At 50.5% G+C, this 17,654-nt stretch overlaps 5 protein-coding genes across 5 annotated transcripts; 3 read left to right on the forward strand and 2 right to left on the reverse strand.

Annotated features, from left to right (window-relative positions):
* The first annotated feature begins 5,012 nt into the window (after positions 1 to 5,012).
* On the forward strand, positions 5,013 to 7,907 carry LOC112890872 (protein NRT1/ PTR FAMILY 3.1). The gene is made up of 4 exons (XM_025957742.1): positions 5,013 to 5,213; positions 5,312 to 5,529; positions 5,657 to 6,225; positions 6,654 to 7,907. Exons 1-4 carry the CDS (start codon positions 5,141 to 5,143, stop codon positions 7,582 to 7,584), a joined length of 1,791 nt encoding a protein of 596 aa, XP_025813527.1. The 5' UTR covers positions 5,013 to 5,140; the 3' UTR covers positions 7,585 to 7,907.
* A 75-nt stretch (positions 7,908 to 7,982) lies between these two features.
* LOC112890874 (acylphosphatase-like) lies at positions 7,983 to 8,669 on the reverse strand. Its single transcript, XM_025957744.1, has one exon. It carries the CDS (start codon positions 8,567 to 8,569, stop codon positions 8,222 to 8,224), a length of 348 nt encoding a protein of 115 aa, XP_025813529.1. The 5' UTR covers positions 8,570 to 8,669; the 3' UTR covers positions 7,983 to 8,221.
* Positions 8,670 to 10,666: 1,997 nt separating this feature from the next.
* Positions 10,667 to 11,483, reverse strand: LOC112889623 (acylphosphatase-like). Its single transcript, XM_025956349.1, has one exon. It carries the CDS (start codon positions 11,396 to 11,398, stop codon positions 10,991 to 10,993), a length of 408 nt encoding a protein of 135 aa, XP_025812134.1. The 5' UTR covers positions 11,399 to 11,483; the 3' UTR covers positions 10,667 to 10,990.
* LOC112889622 (ras-associated and pleckstrin homology domains-containing protein 1-like) lies at positions 11,409 to 13,227 on the forward strand. The gene is made up of 4 exons (XM_025956348.1): positions 11,409 to 11,531; positions 12,157 to 12,902; positions 13,002 to 13,079; positions 13,185 to 13,227. The coding sequence occupies exons 1-3, from the start codon at positions 11,437 to 11,439 to the stop codon at positions 13,073 to 13,075; spliced, it is 915 nt and encodes a 304-aa protein (XP_025812133.1). The 5' UTR covers positions 11,409 to 11,436; the 3' UTR covers positions 13,076 to 13,079; positions 13,185 to 13,227.
* Positions 13,228 to 15,952: 2,725 nt separating this feature from the next.
* Positions 15,953 to 17,270, forward strand: LOC112890946. Its single transcript, XM_025957831.1, has 4 exons — positions 15,953 to 16,283; positions 16,555 to 16,771; positions 16,868 to 16,990; positions 17,097 to 17,270. Exons 1-4 carry the CDS (start codon positions 16,180 to 16,182, stop codon positions 17,163 to 17,165), a joined length of 513 nt encoding a protein of 170 aa, XP_025813616.1. The 5' UTR covers positions 15,953 to 16,179; the 3' UTR covers positions 17,166 to 17,270.
* The last annotated feature ends 384 nt before the right edge of the window (positions 17,271 to 17,654 follow it).

A 17,654-nucleotide genomic window follows, 5' to 3' on the forward strand; every position in this document is an offset into this window, starting at 1 on the left:
CTACTAAAATATACATCTGTGATGTTGGTCTGCGGTCGTAATAAAGGTGCTCGGTGACGCTTCCCGACTGCAGGGTTGCCATTAGAACTGCGGTCCCATGGTATGCGGCAGGAGGTAGTAAGCATTTCTCGAATCGTGTCAGAAAACCCGGATCACCTGATGGAAACTACCCAATTAATCATCTGCTGCGACTAGAGTAGATAGAATCGATCTCTCGGCCTTGCGGCCAAGAATACGGGACGGTTTAGAAGAGAAGTTTGCAGCCTGCGTTCGCGCCTCGTATGTTCCACCTCTTCCTGGTTGTCAATGCTGGAAGCTGGACTGTGATGCCCTATCGTAGTTTTGTGTTATTGTAGCCGAGTAACGTCACCGTCTACGACATGACATTGTGCGCTCCAGCTTACAAAATCCCTCCTCGACTACATTGGAAAAGCAACCGCACGGAAGACTCGATCCGTTGTCGGGCTCACGTTCCTCGTGCAGAAAGGTCTCGTGCTCGTGCCCAAGCTAAACCGACCGTTTTGGCCTCATCCCTACACTCATCGATCGATCCACAAGATTGCATGATTGCATCGGCGTCCCTAGTAGCAGAGCAGCTCAGGAGACGGCTGCCAGCTCGAGCGCAACGCCCCGCCCCGCCCCAGCGGGAGATGGTGCCGGGAGGGTGCGCCGCAAACGTGACCGGTCGGTCAAAATGTCTGCGTGCGGCCGGGGAAACAGCGGTGGCGTGGAACGGAAGCACGCAACAACGCCGGGTCCCCTGAGATTTTTCCACTTTCGCAGCAGCGGTGGCACTGGACAGTGGACACATAATTTCTGTAGCACTGTTGGCTGCCCGGTAGACACTGGCGCAGTGGCGCCTCACCTTTGGGAGATCGATCGAAGTGTCGGCACGCGGCGGAAAGCAGCGGCGATGTGAAAGTACGCTGGCCATTGGGAGATCGACGAGCGTGTCGCATGCGGAAAGCTGTGGCGGTGTGGGGTGTGTACGACGCGACCGGTGCAGCAAGAGGAGCGGCGCTCTCTGGCTGCTGGGGAAAGAGGGAAAACTGCAGAGCGCATCTGGCTAGATACCGGAACACGGAATGGTAACTGAAGCTTGCCTATCGACATGCAGCGGAGGAATGACAACAGCACAAGCCTTGCAGCCCCCGCTAGACAATCATTGTCTTTGATGAAGACTACACTAGCGGCTCCAAACATGGTTGTAAAGATAGATTGCCGTCCTGTCCAGAACGCCGGCCGCCATATTGCTCAGAACGACTCGTTTGGTTATCGGTCACTCTGCCTTGTCAGTTGTCACCATCTGATTGGCATCTCCTTGGCGCGGATTGCTGAACTCCTAGCTAGCAAGCTACCCATCCCCAAACCCAACGCTGCCGCTGCACCTTTCCGTGCAAAGAAAACACAGCCTCCCTTATCGGGAGTCGACTTGGAGCATTCTCATGCCCTCCTATCGAGTATCGAGCTCAGTATTATCTCACAGAACAGAAGATGAGACCAGGCCCAAGTAACATGCATGCAGATGCAGAGAAGAGAATGGGCATCTCTCCAACAGACCACTCTGCCTGGCCTGTTTGCTTTGCTCTTGTCCCGCTCTCTCGACCGGTGCTTTCACTCGCCACGGCCAATGCATGGCATGCAACTGCAAAAGTGAAAGAATCATCAGAACTGCAGGAAAAATGAGGAGAGCCTAGCTAGACGCAGCCAACCTACACAGCGCGCTCATGTCCATTTCTTGGGCACTGTTCATTGCGGCTAGCTGTGGAGCCATGCTACTATTCGGCGTTTGGCTTTAGTTCGTGTGTGACGCGAGGAAGACGACGACGGAGAGGCTGGTCTACAAGTACTGAGTAACCACTGACCGGTGAGCAATGGATGGAGCGGTCTACTCTCTCTACTCCCATGATCCTCGGTCCAAGCACGCATCGAAGAAGCAAAGCAATCATATGTTATGTTATTGCGATGGTGGGCTTGGCTAGTGAGAGCTGAGGCCTCAGGCAATCATCAGTCCCCTCGTCTATACTAGCAGGCTTCTAGAGGATATGGATATCTCAAGCGGTGGAGCTAGATCATCATCAGTGACTACGCTTGTGGTGGGCGAGGCGGCAGGATCACAGGAGACCCTCTTGCTGATTCGATCGACCGGCCGGTCGATTCATTTGGCGCCGTCTGCTTGTCCCATCGCGCGCAGTGCGGTACTCGTAGCTAGCGTTCAGCTGTGCTCCGCCGTCCGATCGGAAACCGACGCAGGAGATCGGCCCATTGTTGCGAAATCAGGGCAGAACGGTAATGCTAGGATCAGACGTCCGATGTCTATCCATCGGTCGGACGCTTGGCACATGTTGCAATTATTATTTCTTTATATTTTATAGTGGATATTTTCATCCAGCTTCTAAATTAATTTTCATCCTCGAATTGTATCAATATTGCGTCAATATTGTGGTGAGAATTTTCATCCTCGAACTGGATGTTAAAATTATTTTGTATACATATTTTTTAATATTGCGAACATTAATTTCTAATATTGCAACTGTTATTTATTAATAAAGGGACCCGAAAGCAGAATTGCGATCTGAGCTGAGAGTAATAGTTGTCTAGCTAGCGCATGGCATCCAGCTTCTGCCGCGTCGACCCGTGACACATGGCAGCAGGTCGTTCCTTCTGCCTCGCACGCATGCTTCCGAGCGAGGGCAGATGCCTGGACACTTCAGGACAGGTGTGTTCAACCTGCTCTTTGTTTTGCTACGTGCCACACGCTCCTCCATCGTCATCTCACCACACAGGTGGCGGCAAAGGCCCTGTTCTTGTTCGCAGTGACGACCTGGGAATTAAGCAGATCTTCAACAATAATGCAGTCGATCTTCATGTCGCCACCGCACCTGTTCTTGTTTGCAAACCGTTTCTAATTTTGCATCTCGTTCCCGCAGGATTCTCGCGCGACAACCGGCCGCGCGCACGCGACAAGTAACCCAAGCCACGCGCACGTAGGATGCCACCGCGTCCACGAACGATGAGCGCACGCCGCCGCCGCCGCCTCGGCGTCGTCCACTGGCCTGGCGTGAGTGCTTTGCTCATTTTCCAGTAAATTCATGTTATATACTCTCTTTATTTTTATTTACATATTGTATTAGGTTGGTTCTAAGTCAAAGTTAGCTAATTTTAACCAAAAAATATAACAACAATTATATTATCTAACATATGTACTATCAATGTATATTTTATGGTGGATTCACTTAAACAAATTTGATATTAAATATTATTAATTTTTCTCTATAAATTTGATTAAAATTGGTCAAATTTAACTTAGAACAAATCTAATACAACATGTAAATAAAAACAGGTGGAGTGTATATATATAGATAGAGAGAGAGTTTTATCTACACTCGCGTGTAGCTACTCTCACCATCAGTATGCCACTGTGCGTATATCCGCATACTCATTTATCACTTTAAGTATGTTCATATACTAATTCTAAGATAATTTAAAAGTATATATACAAAAAATTTCAAAAGCATCCCTATTTTTTAAATATATTATAATTATATCTTAGTACTAGTATATAAAAATTAATATGTCCATATATTGTATGTATGGTCACATACCCAACATATATACCATCATAGATATTCTAAGTATGATTACATACTTCACGTACATGCTCTTTGTTTGGTTAGATATGTCCTACGTCATGAGATAGAACGTATCCGACCCGACAAAGAGCGTGTACATGAAATATGTAATCATACTAGAACATCAATAATGGTTTATACATTGGGTATGTGACCATACATACAGTACGTAGACATACTAATTTTTATATATTTTGAAACTTTTTATATATATTCTTTTGAAGTATCTTAGAATTAGTATGTGAACATACTCAAAGTGATAAATGAGTATGCGGACATACGCACAGTGATATACTGATGGTAGAGTAGCTACACGTGAGCGTAGATAATCTGATTTAGAGCATGCATGCATGATGAGCTTGGCACGGAAAATCAAGCGCCAAATAATAATTCCAATACACAAAATTCAGTTTGCAGCAGCCGATTACTGGCCAAATATTAGTTCCAATACACTAGATTTGATTGGGTAATTAATTTAGGTAAAATAGGCATTTTGATCTCTCAACTTTATCCTACAGGTCAAATTGATACTTAAGCTATCAAATCGGTCAATCTAATCTCTCAATTTTTATTTTTTTTATCAAACTCGTCAACATTCTGGTGCACCTCTCCAAATTAACATGAAACTGATAAAAAATCCATTTTACTCTTGGCTCCTTCTTCCCCTCAATTTCCTAAAACGCTAACCCAGACTATCCTACTTAGTCTAGAATTTAAAATTAGATTGTCTAATTTAATATTAGCAAGTTCTAAAAACGGTGGCCCAAGTTAATCCATTGACCAGGGAAGTAAATTATGCAATAACACGTCGGTGGAAATTGAGAACGGTAGAAAGGAGCTGGTTCATGACAAAGACAAGTTTGATCAAAATTAAAAATTAAAAGACTAGATTGTCCAATTTAAAAGTTGAGAGATAAACTTGATCCTTCTCGCAAAGTTGAGGGACGCAAACATCTATTTTACCATTAATTTGAATTTTCTTCTTCCGCAAAAAGCGTCATTGCGCCAAATAATAGGCGTGTGGTGGATGGAAAAATCCTCCTCCGATGCTACGTGCCCGAGCCGTCTCCCTCTTTCCGGAAATGTGAAATGGGGCCGGGGAGAAAGGAGACTTTATCGCAACGGAACGCATGCAGACGCTGAGTACTTGTCACAACGGCCACATCACCTTTGTCAGTGACAAATTGTCACAATAATGTGCATTGCTTTGGCGGTGTTGCGTTTCGCATCACCTTATTGTCTGTGGTTTGCCTCTCAACGAAAATGAATGAAATTGGCCTAGCTCTGTTCTTTCTACGACTAGCATGCAAAACGCCAAAACAACCTTACAGCGCAGTGGATCGAGTAACTTGTAGTTCCATTTAAGCTATAAATAAGTGGAGTCGAGACGATGGCCGAAGCAGCAGCAGCAGCAGCCGCCTACGCGACACACGCTTGTGGCTGTGCCGCTCTGTGCACGAGCGCGTCGCCCCTCCGCCACAACGAGCTGAGACGCCGAGGCGGCGGCCATGGCGATGGAGGAGGCGAGGAAGACGACGGGCAGGAAGAAGGGCGGCCTCAGAACAATGCCCTTCATCTTCGGTGAGCGACTTTATTTACTGATCCAGCAGCAGCACCGCTCGGTGATTGCGTTCTTCGCGCCAGCTTGCTTAATCTCAGATGGTGCTGCACGCGTGCAGCTAACGAGGTGGCGGAGAAGCTCGCCGTGGTGGGGTTCTCGACCAACATGCTCACGTACCTCACCACGCAGCTGCACATGCCGCTCGCCAAGGCCGCCACCACGCTCACCAACTTCGGCGGCACCTCCGCCGCCACGCCGCTCATCGGCGCCTTCCTCGCCGACGCCTGCATCGGCCGCTTCTGGACCATCGCCGCCGCATCCATCGTATACCAAGTCGTACGTGCACTACTAACAGTAGCTACTTCAACTGCGAACAATCCTCTTCAATTGCGCTGAGCAATAAATAATCAAGCAATGCGCGTGCGACCGACCGCTGACGACGGCGTGGCTGGGTGGGCAACAGGGCATGGCGCTGCTGACGGTGTCGGCGGCGCTGCCGCAGTTCCGGCCCCCGCCGTGCAAGCCGGGGGGCGCGGCGGCGTGCCAGGAGGCGGCGCCGTGGCAGCTGGCGGTGCTGTACGCGTCCCTGCTCCTCAACGCGGTGGGCGCCGGCGGGTACCGGCCCTGCATCGTCGCGTTCGGCGCCGACCAGTTCGACGAGTCGCGGGCGGCGGAGCGCGCCCGCTCCTGGGGCTTCTTCAACTGGTACTACTTCTGCAACGGCGCGTCCATGCTGCTGGCCGTCACGGCGGTGGTGTACGTGCAGGACAACGTCGGCTGGGGGTGGGGCCTCGGCGTGCCGGCCGTCTGCATGGGCGTCTCCGTCGCCGCCTTCGTCGCCGGGTACCCGATGTACCGCCGGCTCGACCCCGCGGGGAGCCCGTTCACGCGGCTCGCGCAGGTGGTCGTCGCCGCCGCCAAGAAGCGGCGGCTGCCGGCGCGCGACGTCGACGCCGCGGCGCTGTACGAGAACGACGACCTCGACGCGCCCATCTCCATGTACGGCAAGCTCGTGCACACGTACCAGCTCAGGTGCGCCGCCGTGCTCTTTGCTACCTCCCCTGTTTTCTCGCCGCCGTGGATTGAATCGGCAATCTTAGCCGACGATGAGCACAAGAAATTGCCAAGAATGGATCACGGCCATGGCCCATGGGGGATCTAAATCCAATTGCATTGATGAACAAGAGGCCAGAAGAGATCACAAGGCCACGTCAGGTGGCGCCAAAAATGGATTCGGTGCCATGTCGCAACACTAGCGTGTAGTATATGCAGCTGCCGCTGGATGTTTTGTCTTGGTGTCCAGTCTTTCAACACTGAGAAGATAGCAACGCATGGGTCCATTTGGTTGCTCAAGGAACATGCGTGATCGAGTCTTGGCCGGTTGTCGGAGGATATGTCCTCTACTGAAATTTATTGTTTAACTGACACTGTTCCGGTGTGCGTTTGCCTCCGGCGTGCAGCTTCTTCGACCGCGCGGCGGTCGTCACCGATGGCGACCTGGTCACGCCGACCGACGCCTCCTCCGGCAAAACATCGCCCCCGCCCGTCCCGAACCCGTGGCGCCTGAGCACGGTGCACCGCGTGGAGGAGCTCAAGTCGGTGATCCGCATGGGCCCCATCTGGGCGGCGGGCATCCTGGTGATCACGGCGTCGTCGACGCAGCACACCTTCTCCCTGCAGCAGGCGACCACCATGGACCGCCGCCTCGCGCCGGGCCTCTCCGCGTTCCAGATCCCCGCCGGCTCCATGACCGTCTTCGCGCTGCTCGCCATGCTCCTCACCCTCTTCGTCTACGACCGCGCGCTCGTCCCGCTGGCGCGTCGCGTCACGGGGCTAGACCGCGGCATCTCCTTCCTCCACCGCATGGGCGTGGGCTTCGCCCTCAGCGTGCTCGCCACCCTGGTCGCCGGCTTCGTGGAGCGCCACCGCAGGGCCGCCGCCGCGGCGGCCGGCGCCACGGACGCCGGCACGTCCCCACTGTCGGCCTACTGGCTGGTGCCGCAGTACGCGCTGCACGGCGTGGCCGAGGCGTTCACCTCCGTGGGGCACCTCGAGTTTATGTACGACCAGGCGCCCGAGAGCATGCGCAGCACGGCCACGGCGCTCTTCTGGCTGTCCATCTCGCTGGGGAGCTACGCGAGCACGTTGCTGGTGGACGCCGTGCACCGGTGGAGCGCCGGGCCCGGCGGCGCCAACTGGCTGCCGGACAACATCAACCACGGCAGGCTGGACTACTTCTACTGGGTCGTCACGATGCTGCAGATCATGAACCTGGTCTACTACGCCATTTGCGCCAAGCGGTTCACGTTCAAGCCCGTGCAGCTCCACAAGGAAGTGGAGGAGGAAGAAGAAGGCGGCAAGGCACTGGTGGAGCTCCAGGAGAAGGTTTGAGCAGCATTGCACGCACAGATGTGCAGGTACAGGTCTGCAAAGGTACAAAGCAGGTAACTAGTGTGTGCTAGGCCGATTGTCTGAAACTCCAGGTTGATGCATCAGTTGTAGTCATGTAGATCAGGAACAGAGGGAGATATTGTTCAGGAAAGCAACCTCAAATTTGTCAATTGCAAAAGTTCAAAGTTGCAACTTCATTGTATTGTGACTAGAAAGCAGGTACCAAGTAGGTACGTGTAGTCTGAACCTTGCTGTTATTACATAAAGTGTGTGAACATCTGCTTGTACTTTAGGGATAAAAGAGAGATTGTTGAGGCAAGCAATTTCTGAAAGTTCTCCAGCCAAAGAGTTTATACAACACATTTCCCAATTTCAGAAACAATACTGATCTTCAATCATGGCACAGCTGACAGTTTATTAGAAGTCAATGGTATGCTTCATTATTCAAGAACTAGAAGCCACCTAGAAGTAGGAAACAAGTTTGCAGTTTCGCACAAACAATTTGACATGAACTCCCCAAGCAGAGATTTTGCAGTTGCAAAGCAGCTATACGTAATACTCTACTAGGTGGCGCCTCCGATCTTTAGTAGGAGTGCATAGTGATCCAAGAACGCGAACCGGGCGCTGGACGGGCGGATCACACGGTGAACTTGATCTCGAACCCAGCGGACGGATCGACGGGCTCGGCGGGGGACGGGACGACGGCGGTGACGGTGGCGGCGGGGGGCCCCACGGGGAGGCGGCGGGTTATCATGTCCTCGATCCTCGCGGGGTCGCCGGAGAGGAGCGCCTCCACGCTGCCGTCGCGGCGGTTGCGGACCCAGCCGGCGAGGCCCAGGGACTCGGCCGTGGAGGCGGTCCAGTCGCGGAACCCCACCCCCGTGACGCGGCCCTTCACGACTACGCGGACCGCCTTCTGCGCGGGCTCCGGCTGCGGCTGCGGCGCGGGCGGGGACGAGGCGGCGGCGGGGGCGGAGGTGGCCATGGCGCCGGCGAGGTGCGGTTTGGGACTCGAGGGCGCTGGAGCGTGGAGGGGAGGGGGCGAGAGGCGGCGACTAGACCGAACGAATGTTCTCGAAGGAATAAGCGGAGGCTTTAAGGCCTTTTGGGCCTCGTCTGATTTGTAGCTCGTGCCGGCCCGAATGCCACATTCCTAAACTGAATAATGAAGTTTTTGGCAAAATCTTACCGTCAATGCAGGGACTTCACATCATATTATTGTAGGGTATATGATTCCGGTAAACGGGTTAATCCTAGAGAAATTTGGATATTTAGGGCTCCAAATCTTTTGCCAAGTCGATGTTTTTTAATTAAGGAAAAATCCAATCTTAATATTCACGAGCGAATATTTACGACCACAAAGGAACACATCTAAAGGAACACATCTAGCCATAAAGCTAGAAGTTTATACGAGTACATGGACTCCAAACCTCAAGCTACGCACCCAACAGATAAGAAATAAAGAATTAAGAAATAAAGTATAAAAGACTAAATTTCAAACTTCTTATATACCCTTCCTTCAATCTTACTTTGGTCCTCATGCACTAATATAAATCTCGTATCAAGTGTGTTCTTAGAAATTTTTGATGTAAGAATAGCAATAGCCATGTGCTGTCCGATCACCCTATCATTTATAAATCATACTGAGCCGATCTCTTCTACTATGCAAATAAATGAGGCACCGCTATATCAAAGTATCATCATCAAGAACTCCAAGACGACGTCTCAGCAGAAGAGCTGGTGCCGCCGTCTGAACCAGTGCGTCGGTTCTTTCATTTTTCACCTCGATCCTTGCGGTAACGCTTTGAACAAGAAAAACGATGCCCATAGGCCGTCATCACCGGCAGTCGAGGATTATCTAAACTTTAGCTCGAGATCCTGCACATCAAAGCAGCAATGCACGGCGACCGGCGCCCCTGGCAGCTCCACCAGCATGCCCATAGGGCGCCCAACAGATCCCAGACGAGAGGGCGGCAATCTGAGGCAAGACCCCATGGCGGCGGCCACCGGAGGCGAAAGACATCCTCCACCCAAGCCTCGCGCCGCGGCCGCCGCCGTGGGCGCAGCACGCCGCCCCGTGGTTGCCCGCCGCCGTGGCCGTGGCCGCAGGCGCGCAGCACGGCGCCCCCAGGTCGCCAGCCGCCGGCGTCGCCGTTGGCGCAAATGCGCAGCACGCCGCCGTGGGCGCAGCACGCCACCCCTAGGCCGTCCCTGCCTTGAGGCCACGAGCAGGCACCGGCATCACCGAGATCCAGATCGAAGAAGAAACGTCGGATCCAGTCATGGCACCTCCGGATCCAGCCTTTGGCTTGCCGGATTTGGCGCACGATGAAACCCCGATGATGAGGTCGCGACCACCGACGAGAGCAAATCAGAGGAACTGAGGAAGCTTGCGACGGAGAAGGGGAAGAGAAGAAAAGGCCCCTGCCGCCGCCGTCCTTGCACCGGCATGGGATACCAGCTCCGTGCTCTGGCGACGGCAAGGAGGCAGAGGATTGAGGGAGGGGGCTGTGGCGGCGGACGGGGCTCCGTCCGCGTCGCCCCTAAGATGAGCGCCGCGGGGGCTCACTGGAGGAGCGAAGTAGACATTAGGGAGGGTAAAATTGCGAAGCGTAAAGTTTGGAGTCCTAAACATCCGATTTTCTCGCCAATCCTGTAATCAGTTTTAAAAAATAACGCATAGCTTGATCAAGTGCGAAACGATCGAATGTTTTCCTCGAGAGCATTAGATATCCTTTCCGGAAGCGGAGGCAGACGAAACACTTCAGCACAATTTAGCTTTTCCCTATGGCAATTAGGCAGAGACCTCTGTGCCTGACACTCAAAACTTGCTCAATGAACAACTGGACAGTGAGTCACCACGGACACGGATAACGGTTTCATGGCGGGGACGGGAAGCTAGCACATAATCGTCACCCCAGCTTTTCAAGGCACCAAAGAACTGCTTGGTCACACGCCATCATCACAGGAACAGAGTGCGCCAAGCAATCACCATTCACAATTCTGGTCCTATCCCAACTGCTGATACATACAGCCGTGAAGATCACACATCCAAATACCAAAATTTTGAATTGCAAAAAACTATCAGTACAACTAGTATTATGCATTCGACCATTTTTCAACCAAGTTTGTGACAGACAAGCAGAGTGTTACAGAAAGTGTAGTTGTCATCGACACCAAAAGGCCAAAGGGCAGACTGTGAATCAAGTAATCACAATCCTTGTCCTGCTGACAACTCTTATAACTACTGCTCCTACGTTCATCGGAGTTGGGCGTCGCAATCCCAACAATCTGATCCAATCTAAAATTTGGAACTGAAAAATATCAGGAAATGTTCTTCAGACTTCAGAGCAGCGATCGCCGAGGAACCACGCCGCACGAGACCGCGGAGGAAACCGGCCACCAATCAGGCGGTGGGCTTGCGTCGGAACCCCTCGGCGGGGTCGACCGGGTCGGCGGGTGAGGGCACGACGGCGGTGACGGCGGCGGCGGGCGGGCCCACGGGGATCCGCCGGGACACCATCTCGTCGACCTTGTCCGGGTCCCCGGAGAGGAGCGCCTCCACGGTGCCGTCGCGGCGGTTGCGGACCCAGCCGGCGAGCCCCAGCGAGCGCGCCGTCTCCACGGTCCAGTCCCGGAAGAAGACCCCCTGCACGCGGCCCTTCACCACCACGCGCACCGCCTTGGGGGCCGGGGACGGCGGCGGCGGAGGGCCGGACGGGACGGCCGCGGACGCCGCCATGCCGCGGCGGGGCGCGGTGGCGGTGAAGGGGCGGAGGAAGCGGGGCGCGGTGGCGGAGGTGGAGGGGAACATTCTGGAAGAGCCGAGGAGGACGCGATTCTTTCTTTGAGATGGTCGGACGGAGCCTCTCGATCTGTGAGTTCGCCGCTTTGCTGGATGCTGCTGGTGGTATGGTAGACGGTAGACCACTGGGCCGAATCAACAGGTGGGCTTGGGCCGGACGTGTTACGTGTTGGATCAAGTAAATCAAAACCAGTTTCCGTAAAACATGTTTCAGCCTGATTTTTATATCACCAACATTCCTGGACTTCAACATTTAAAATCCAATCATCTTCAGTTTGCTCAGCAGAAAAAAAACTATCTAGAACATGGTAAGGTTCAAAGCAAAAAAAAATTGTCACAAGTCAACGACAGCCGCATTTTGTTTGAACACGATTAGGGATGCAAGTTATATATATTGGGTCATTAGATTAAACTAAAAAAGTTGATAAAATGAACTATAATAATATTCTGCTAAATAATTTGGAAGGAGAAATAAATTAGTGTAATATACCATCGTAATTAACTAGCTAACCTAAAAAATACTATTGCGTACCCACGTGCATCCTTAATACGATGCTCTCAATCTCTCCACGAAGTTTCAGAAATATGCCGGACTCTTACAAGTCTCGGCAGTATCTAAACTTGAATAAAGCATACTTCTAATTTCGCGGATCAGGACTTCAGGATCTGATCAACACAAGCACAAGTGCTGCTTCCGAACTTAATCCTGCAGACGTTATCAGCAAAAGGGGGAATTTACAATGTGCTTAATTTTATTTGACCCGTAGAGGCAGAAGGAGCTACAGGCAGAATCTCACGCACCATGGACTCGTTGCCATTCTGAAGATAAATGACATGCAGAATTCGGAAGATAGAGCACCGATGTCCAAAATCCTTACAACAGCACGTTCAAATTCTCTATCTTTACACCAGGAGGACTATAAATTTCGGACCAACACAGGGCTCCCTCCATTCCATCCACACGAACCAGCCCAAACGCCTACGGCGGCCATAGCAACCCAACGCAAGAGATCGATGGCGTCCTGCAAGCTCGTCGCCCTTCTCTTCGCCTTGGCCGCGGTGGCGTCGGCGACGGCGGTGCAGCCGTCCGAAGCGAGGATCCAAGGACTCGAGCGCCGCCAAGATGCCGGGGGAGACCAAATGCTGCGCCCCTCGACGTTCCACAGCACCGCGCCGCCGCCGAGGTCGCCCGGCGTAGTCCCACTCCCACCCCAGCCCGCCACGGGAAGCGCCCCGCCGCCGCCGCCGCCGCCGCTGACGGAGTGCATGACGCCGCTGATCGGCATGGTGCCGTGTATGGACTACCTCACCAACCTCACCGTGCTGACGCCCCCGGCCGCGTGCTGCGACGGCCTCAAGGCGGTCATCCGCGGCGCCCCCATCTGCCTCTGCCACGGCATGAACGGCGGCATGAACAGCCTCATGCCCCGGCCCATCGACCCCCTCCGGATGGTCGTCCTCCCGCTCACCTGCGGCGCCATGCTTCCGCTCGAGACGCTCCTCTCCTGCAACAGTAAATCACACACAACCTTCCTCATATCGTCCGTTATGTTTTTATTTTATAGCTTGCAAGGAGATTGATAACATGCACTGGTGATGTGTGTTTTGACAGCGCAACACGTGCCGCCGATAATGCCACCGATGCCGGCGCCGGCGACGGCCGATGCTCGTGCAGCGTCACCATGATCAGGTGATTCATCTTCTTTAATTTGAGGCACACCTTATTGCGAATGGTCTGTTGAAATTCTTGTTGTAACTGCCACCTAATAGTATCCTCTTCTTGTTTTGTCTTCAGGTAGTATATATGTCGGAGAGTAGCAACTAGCAAGAGGATGCATGGATGGTTGTGGAGTCAGTAGGGGTACCGTCTTCTTAGTTTTAAGATGATCTTCTTAGGATAATAGCATTGTTTAGGTAGAGGGGAGTTTTTGTTATCATAGATACAGTCATGTAATTATTCCGTTTGATCGATGCAATCGTCAATGGCGGATTTACATTAGATGTTAAATAAATGGTGGTCTACGTTGTGATTGAGATACCTGAATCTGATGATCTGATATTTGCTTCTGAATTTGTTTTCGACTTGTTAGTGTTTTGTATGGTCACAAAACTGTGTGTCATAGTAAGTTGGGAATTCATAAACCAGTGGACCGATACTAGAGTAAAGCCAAGCTGATTGCAGTCTTTATGTTACATTTTTTTTTCTATCAAAGGAGAATGGATGGGACTATCTATTATTGCTATAAAACTATTCTGATAATCATGCAATTAATCATAGGGTAGAGGTTTTAAAAGCGATCGTCAACAAGATGTATATATTGAGTGTCGCACTTGAGCAAATCGAAAGAACATCTGAGCAAATCCAATGCATTCGCTCCGGCTTTGTTAATTGAGATATAATCTTGAAGATCTATCTGTGGTTGTTCATGAAATTCAGTATTACTGTTTTTTCTTAAGAATTCCTGAGTTATTACAACAGGTGTCCAATGCTTCCACGTATGAACCCTGAAATTTATTTGTTTTGCCAGCAAATTATTCATATCACAACGCGCTCCATCACAGTCATGTTTTCATTTAGTTGACCCATGTATAAAATTTCATTTGCCAGCAAATTTTTCATATCACAGTGCTCCATCACAGGCATGTTTTTTTATTTAATTGACCCATATATAAAAGTTCATCTGCTAGCAAATTATTCATACCTATCACAACCTGTGGCGGAACCGGGGGGCTGGCAGTGGCCATGGCGCCCCTAATAATTAAAAAAAATACATTGCATATATATTTTGTTGATAAAATTAGATCAAATTTTTGTAGAAAATCAATGCAAAACTAAAAGAAAGGCACTTTTTTTTTGGCGGAATAGCTAATTTTGTTCTTGAATTTTAATCAAGGGTCAACTTCGTCCCTAGACTTCCAAAATAATTGTTTCAGTTCTCAACTTTCTTCATGCAGCTCAATTTAGTTATTCGTTCTGTGTGTCTTGCTTGCCATGATAGCATCTAAGTATTCCTATTTTTAGCAGCAATATATATTGGTTCACACATACTTAAAGATAACACAATAAAATTTTAATTTGTGGCTACATAAATTTCTAAAAGAACTTTTGTACGTGTATAATAAATATGTTTAAAATTAACTCGCTTCCTTAAAAGTTGTACATCAATTTACTTTTATCAAGATGAAACTTTTATAATGATCAAATTTATAGAAATATTATTTTTTTATGAACTATAGTTGACTAGAAGGACTAAACGGAGCCGGATGGAGAAGTTTAAGAACTAAAATAGTTGTTTTGAAAGCTTAGGGACGAAGTTGAGCTTTGGCTGAAAGTTTGAGGATAAAATTGACTATTCCATATGTTTTTCTAGCCCTCTTTTAATTTTCTCTCCAGTTCCGTCGCACAACGCTCCATCACCGGTGGCGTTGGGTTCAGCTGCTTTAGCCAATCCTGGGAACGACGGTGTCAACCCAGAGACGGACGCGCTTCGGGTCGTACGTAGTCTTGGGGGACTATGCCGCCCATAGGGACCGCACGCCATCACATTGAGGTCCGGCCGCTCCGCCTTGATCTTCTTCGTCGCCTCCTTGATCGTGCGTCCCTCTAGCTCAGGCCACTCTGTCTTAATTGGGAGTAGCATCACAGTCACACCCCTTGCCATCATCACCTGGCAAGCTGCTCATCTTCTTCAGAGATACCTGCAGATTTTAATCTCTGCGCATATGTTATACATGTTGGAATTAACCCGTTGATCGAGTCGGTCATGTACATAGCTAGTTAGCTGTTTTGTTAGCTTGTTGGAGTGTCCATCGCGAGCCTGACGCACGCTGCGTTCGTGCGGGGATCGTGTCCTTCTTTCTCGCTCGCTAGGAGCTCTGCGCGGCTGTGCGTGAGTCGTGGGATGGCACGGCTGCTAGTGGCGTGCGTGCCGCGCATGTAGGCAGATTTGCTGCCATGTTTAGCTATAGGTCTTCTATATAATGCAATCGGAAAACAGCAGAAAATAAGCCGCATTTTTGCAGCACCAAACACTTGTGTCCATCTCATGTTCTTGAGTGCCCATTCCAAGGTTCACCGGCGAACGGATTCCCGGCGAACTCCAACAATACATGGGAAGTCGGCCATAGAAATGAAGCAAACAAAAACTACGTGCTCCAGTTTAGTTTCTTCTTATTATTGTTGTGTTCAGTTTTTGCTAATGTGCTTGACAAAATGAGAAACTAGCTAAGCGAAAGAAGAAGAAGAGGAAACTGAAGTAAGAGGGGAGTACTTCTTACCACAAGATGTAAGCGCTTCGAATGATGCTTCTTCTTGTATGTTTGATGGGTAATGCCTGGTGAACGCAAGTCGATCATCGTATTTATAGGCCAGCAACACGTTTGTTCAGAGCTTTGTGTGCGAAAGCAACCGGGCAAGCTGAACTTGAAGCCATGTCTACCGAACCTTATCCGGCTATGTATGGTAGTTGTCATTGCGAGCATGTTGGACCGGGAAACTCTCTCAATGACGAGCAAGTTGATGCGTGCAGACAAAACCAAACCTTAGCAGCAAACCTAGCTTGTCTTCTCCAAGCAGTCATGCAGAACACAAATTGAAAACTGTAAGGTGCCACCATGGGTTCTTCTTCAGTTCTTCTTATACACAATTTAGGCACCTGTGTCAAAAATTGAAGATCATGGTGATGATAGCGCATGGAGATACACCAGTCACCTGAACTCGGCGACGAGGGACATCAGCAGGTCAATTTTGTGCGAGCAGATCTCACGGCCGCACGCACGGAGGCCGCGGCATGGAGCCAGCGTCGGTGACCTCTGGGCCCGCGCCCAGGATACGCGAGGTGTTCCAGTTTCGACGCCAACTCCGGCGAGCTCGAGCGGCGAGCTGCGGGGGCGGGTGCGGCGCCCTAATCCGACGCGCCTCCCTTCTCTCATCTCGCGCCGCCGTTGAGGTGGCCTCGCGCCCTCATCCGCCGGGCCCTCACCGTCGCGTCTCTGTCCGTCGCTGACCTCTCCAGCTCGCGAGCCAAAACGAGCTGGCTCGAGCTACTAACTAGCCGAGCTGGAGCCGGAGCTGACATCCACCTCTACATGTGATCCCAACTTGGCCACGTAGAGTTCATCTTATCCTCTAACGTCTGATTCATCTTGTCCTCTAAAACATGCAGGGTCCTGGATCCGACTCTTCCAGAAGGAAGAGCAAGAGCAGAACAGACCACCGAAAGAACAATCCCAGCAATGGCAGCAAGGTGTGCCCTTCCTTCACCATCCTGCTTGGTTCACCAACCACTCTGCGGCAACAAGCTCGCCAAGAAACTCACTCCATGCCTGTCGTCGCCAAGAGCCGTGAGGGTTAGAGTGAATGCTGCAAAGCTTCCTCCAGGGGTGAGTCAAAGAAGCAGAAATGCTTCTGGTAAATTGTTGCAAAAGATAGTTCAAGGAAGTTTTGACAGGTACCTGTTCAATTCCTGTTGCGTTCAGGTTGAGGTGCCGAGGTTGCAGCCGAAGCTGAGCGAGCCCTTCTTGGGGTTCACCCAGACTGCCGAGATCTGGAACTCCAGGGCCTGCATGATGGGCCTCATCGGCACCTTCATCGTGGAACTGGTAATGAAAGAACTCAAAGCATAATTAATCTTCACAGAGAATGAAATGTTTCGAGTGTTTTGCAACATCTACTTGAGTTTCTGAAGAACTTTCGTTCTTAATTCAGGTGCTAAACAAGGGGATTCTTCAGATAATTGGGGTGGAGGTGGGGAAGGGCCTCGACCTTCCTCTTTAATTGCCATTTCCAAAGCTGATTGCAAGCTTTACTCTCTTTTTTTCTTTTTGAAACCTAGCTATTATATTGCTCTGAAGATATTAATGCAATTCTGTTGGATAATCATGTGGCAGAGTACGTTTTCTTTTTGAAGTTTTCACAGCGATCCTCAACTGAGAGTCGCACTTGAGCAAAAAAAAAACATTTGCATGGTATCATATCAAGAGCCTCCTCCTAGAGAACATATAGTCGCGATCAGTGTTATCATAAATGCTACGTGTTAAATAGTCGCTCACTCTGTGTTTATCGTTTCAGAATGTTTAAACAGAATTAAATAGTCTAAATGGTTTTGTACTATGTCACCAGAATATATACTCATGCTGGCAAGAAATCAAGTATTCTAGCAAGTACATATTTATGCATGTAAAAGATCATATATACATATCTATGCATGTAGCAAATCTAGTATAGATATTTGTGCATGTAAAAGATTAGCTATACACATTTACT

This window comes from Panicum hallii, chromosome 4 (assembly GCF_002211085.1).
Source record: "Panicum hallii strain FIL2 chromosome 4, PHallii_v3.1, whole genome shotgun sequence".
NCBI classification, from domain to species: domain Eukaryota; kingdom Viridiplantae; phylum Streptophyta; class Magnoliopsida; order Poales; family Poaceae; genus Panicum; species Panicum hallii.

Excerpts from the sequence above, each read along its gene's own strand:
- LOC112890874 (XM_025957744.1), bottom strand. The coding sequence starts at position 8,569 with ATGGCCACCTCCGCCCCCGCCGCCGCCTCGTCCCCGCCCGCGCCGCAG.
- LOC112890946 (XM_025957831.1), top strand. The coding sequence starts at position 16,180 with ATGGAGCCAGCGTCGGTGACCTCTGGGCCCGCGCCCAGGATACGCGAG. Across the intron at positions 16,284-16,554 it reads GCGGCGAGCTGCGGGGGCGG|GGTCCTGGATCCGACTCTTC; the intron begins GTGCGGCGCCCT and ends TAAAACATGCAG. Across the intron at positions 16,772-16,867 it reads CTGCAAAGCTTCCTCCAGGG|GTTGAGGTGCCGAGGTTGCA; the intron begins GTGAGTCAAAGA and ends TGTTGCGTTCAG.
- LOC112890872 (XM_025957742.1), top strand. The coding sequence starts at position 5,141 with ATGGCGATGGAGGAGGCGAGGAAGACGACGGGCAGGAAGAAGGGCGGC. Across the intron at positions 5,214-5,311 it reads AACAATGCCCTTCATCTTCG|CTAACGAGGTGGCGGAGAAG; the intron begins GTGAGCGACTTT and ends GCACGCGTGCAG. Across the intron at positions 6,226-6,653 it reads GTGCACACGTACCAGCTCAG|CTTCTTCGACCGCGCGGCGG; the intron begins GTGCGCCGCCGT and ends TCCGGCGTGCAG.
- LOC112889622 (XM_025956348.1), top strand. The coding sequence starts at position 11,437 with ATGGTCGGACGGAGCCTCTCGATCTGTGAGTTCGCCGCTTTGCTGGAT. Across the intron at positions 11,532-12,156 it reads CCACTGGGCCGAATCAACAG|AGGCAGAAGGAGCTACAGGC; the intron begins GTGGGCTTGGGC and ends TTTGACCCGTAG. Across the intron at positions 12,903-13,001 it reads GACGCTCCTCTCCTGCAACA|CGCAACACGTGCCGCCGATA; the intron begins GTAAATCACACA and ends GTGTTTTGACAG.
- LOC112889623 (XM_025956349.1), bottom strand. The coding sequence starts at position 11,398 with ATGTTCCCCTCCACCTCCGCCACCGCGCCCCGCTTCCTCCGCCCCTTC.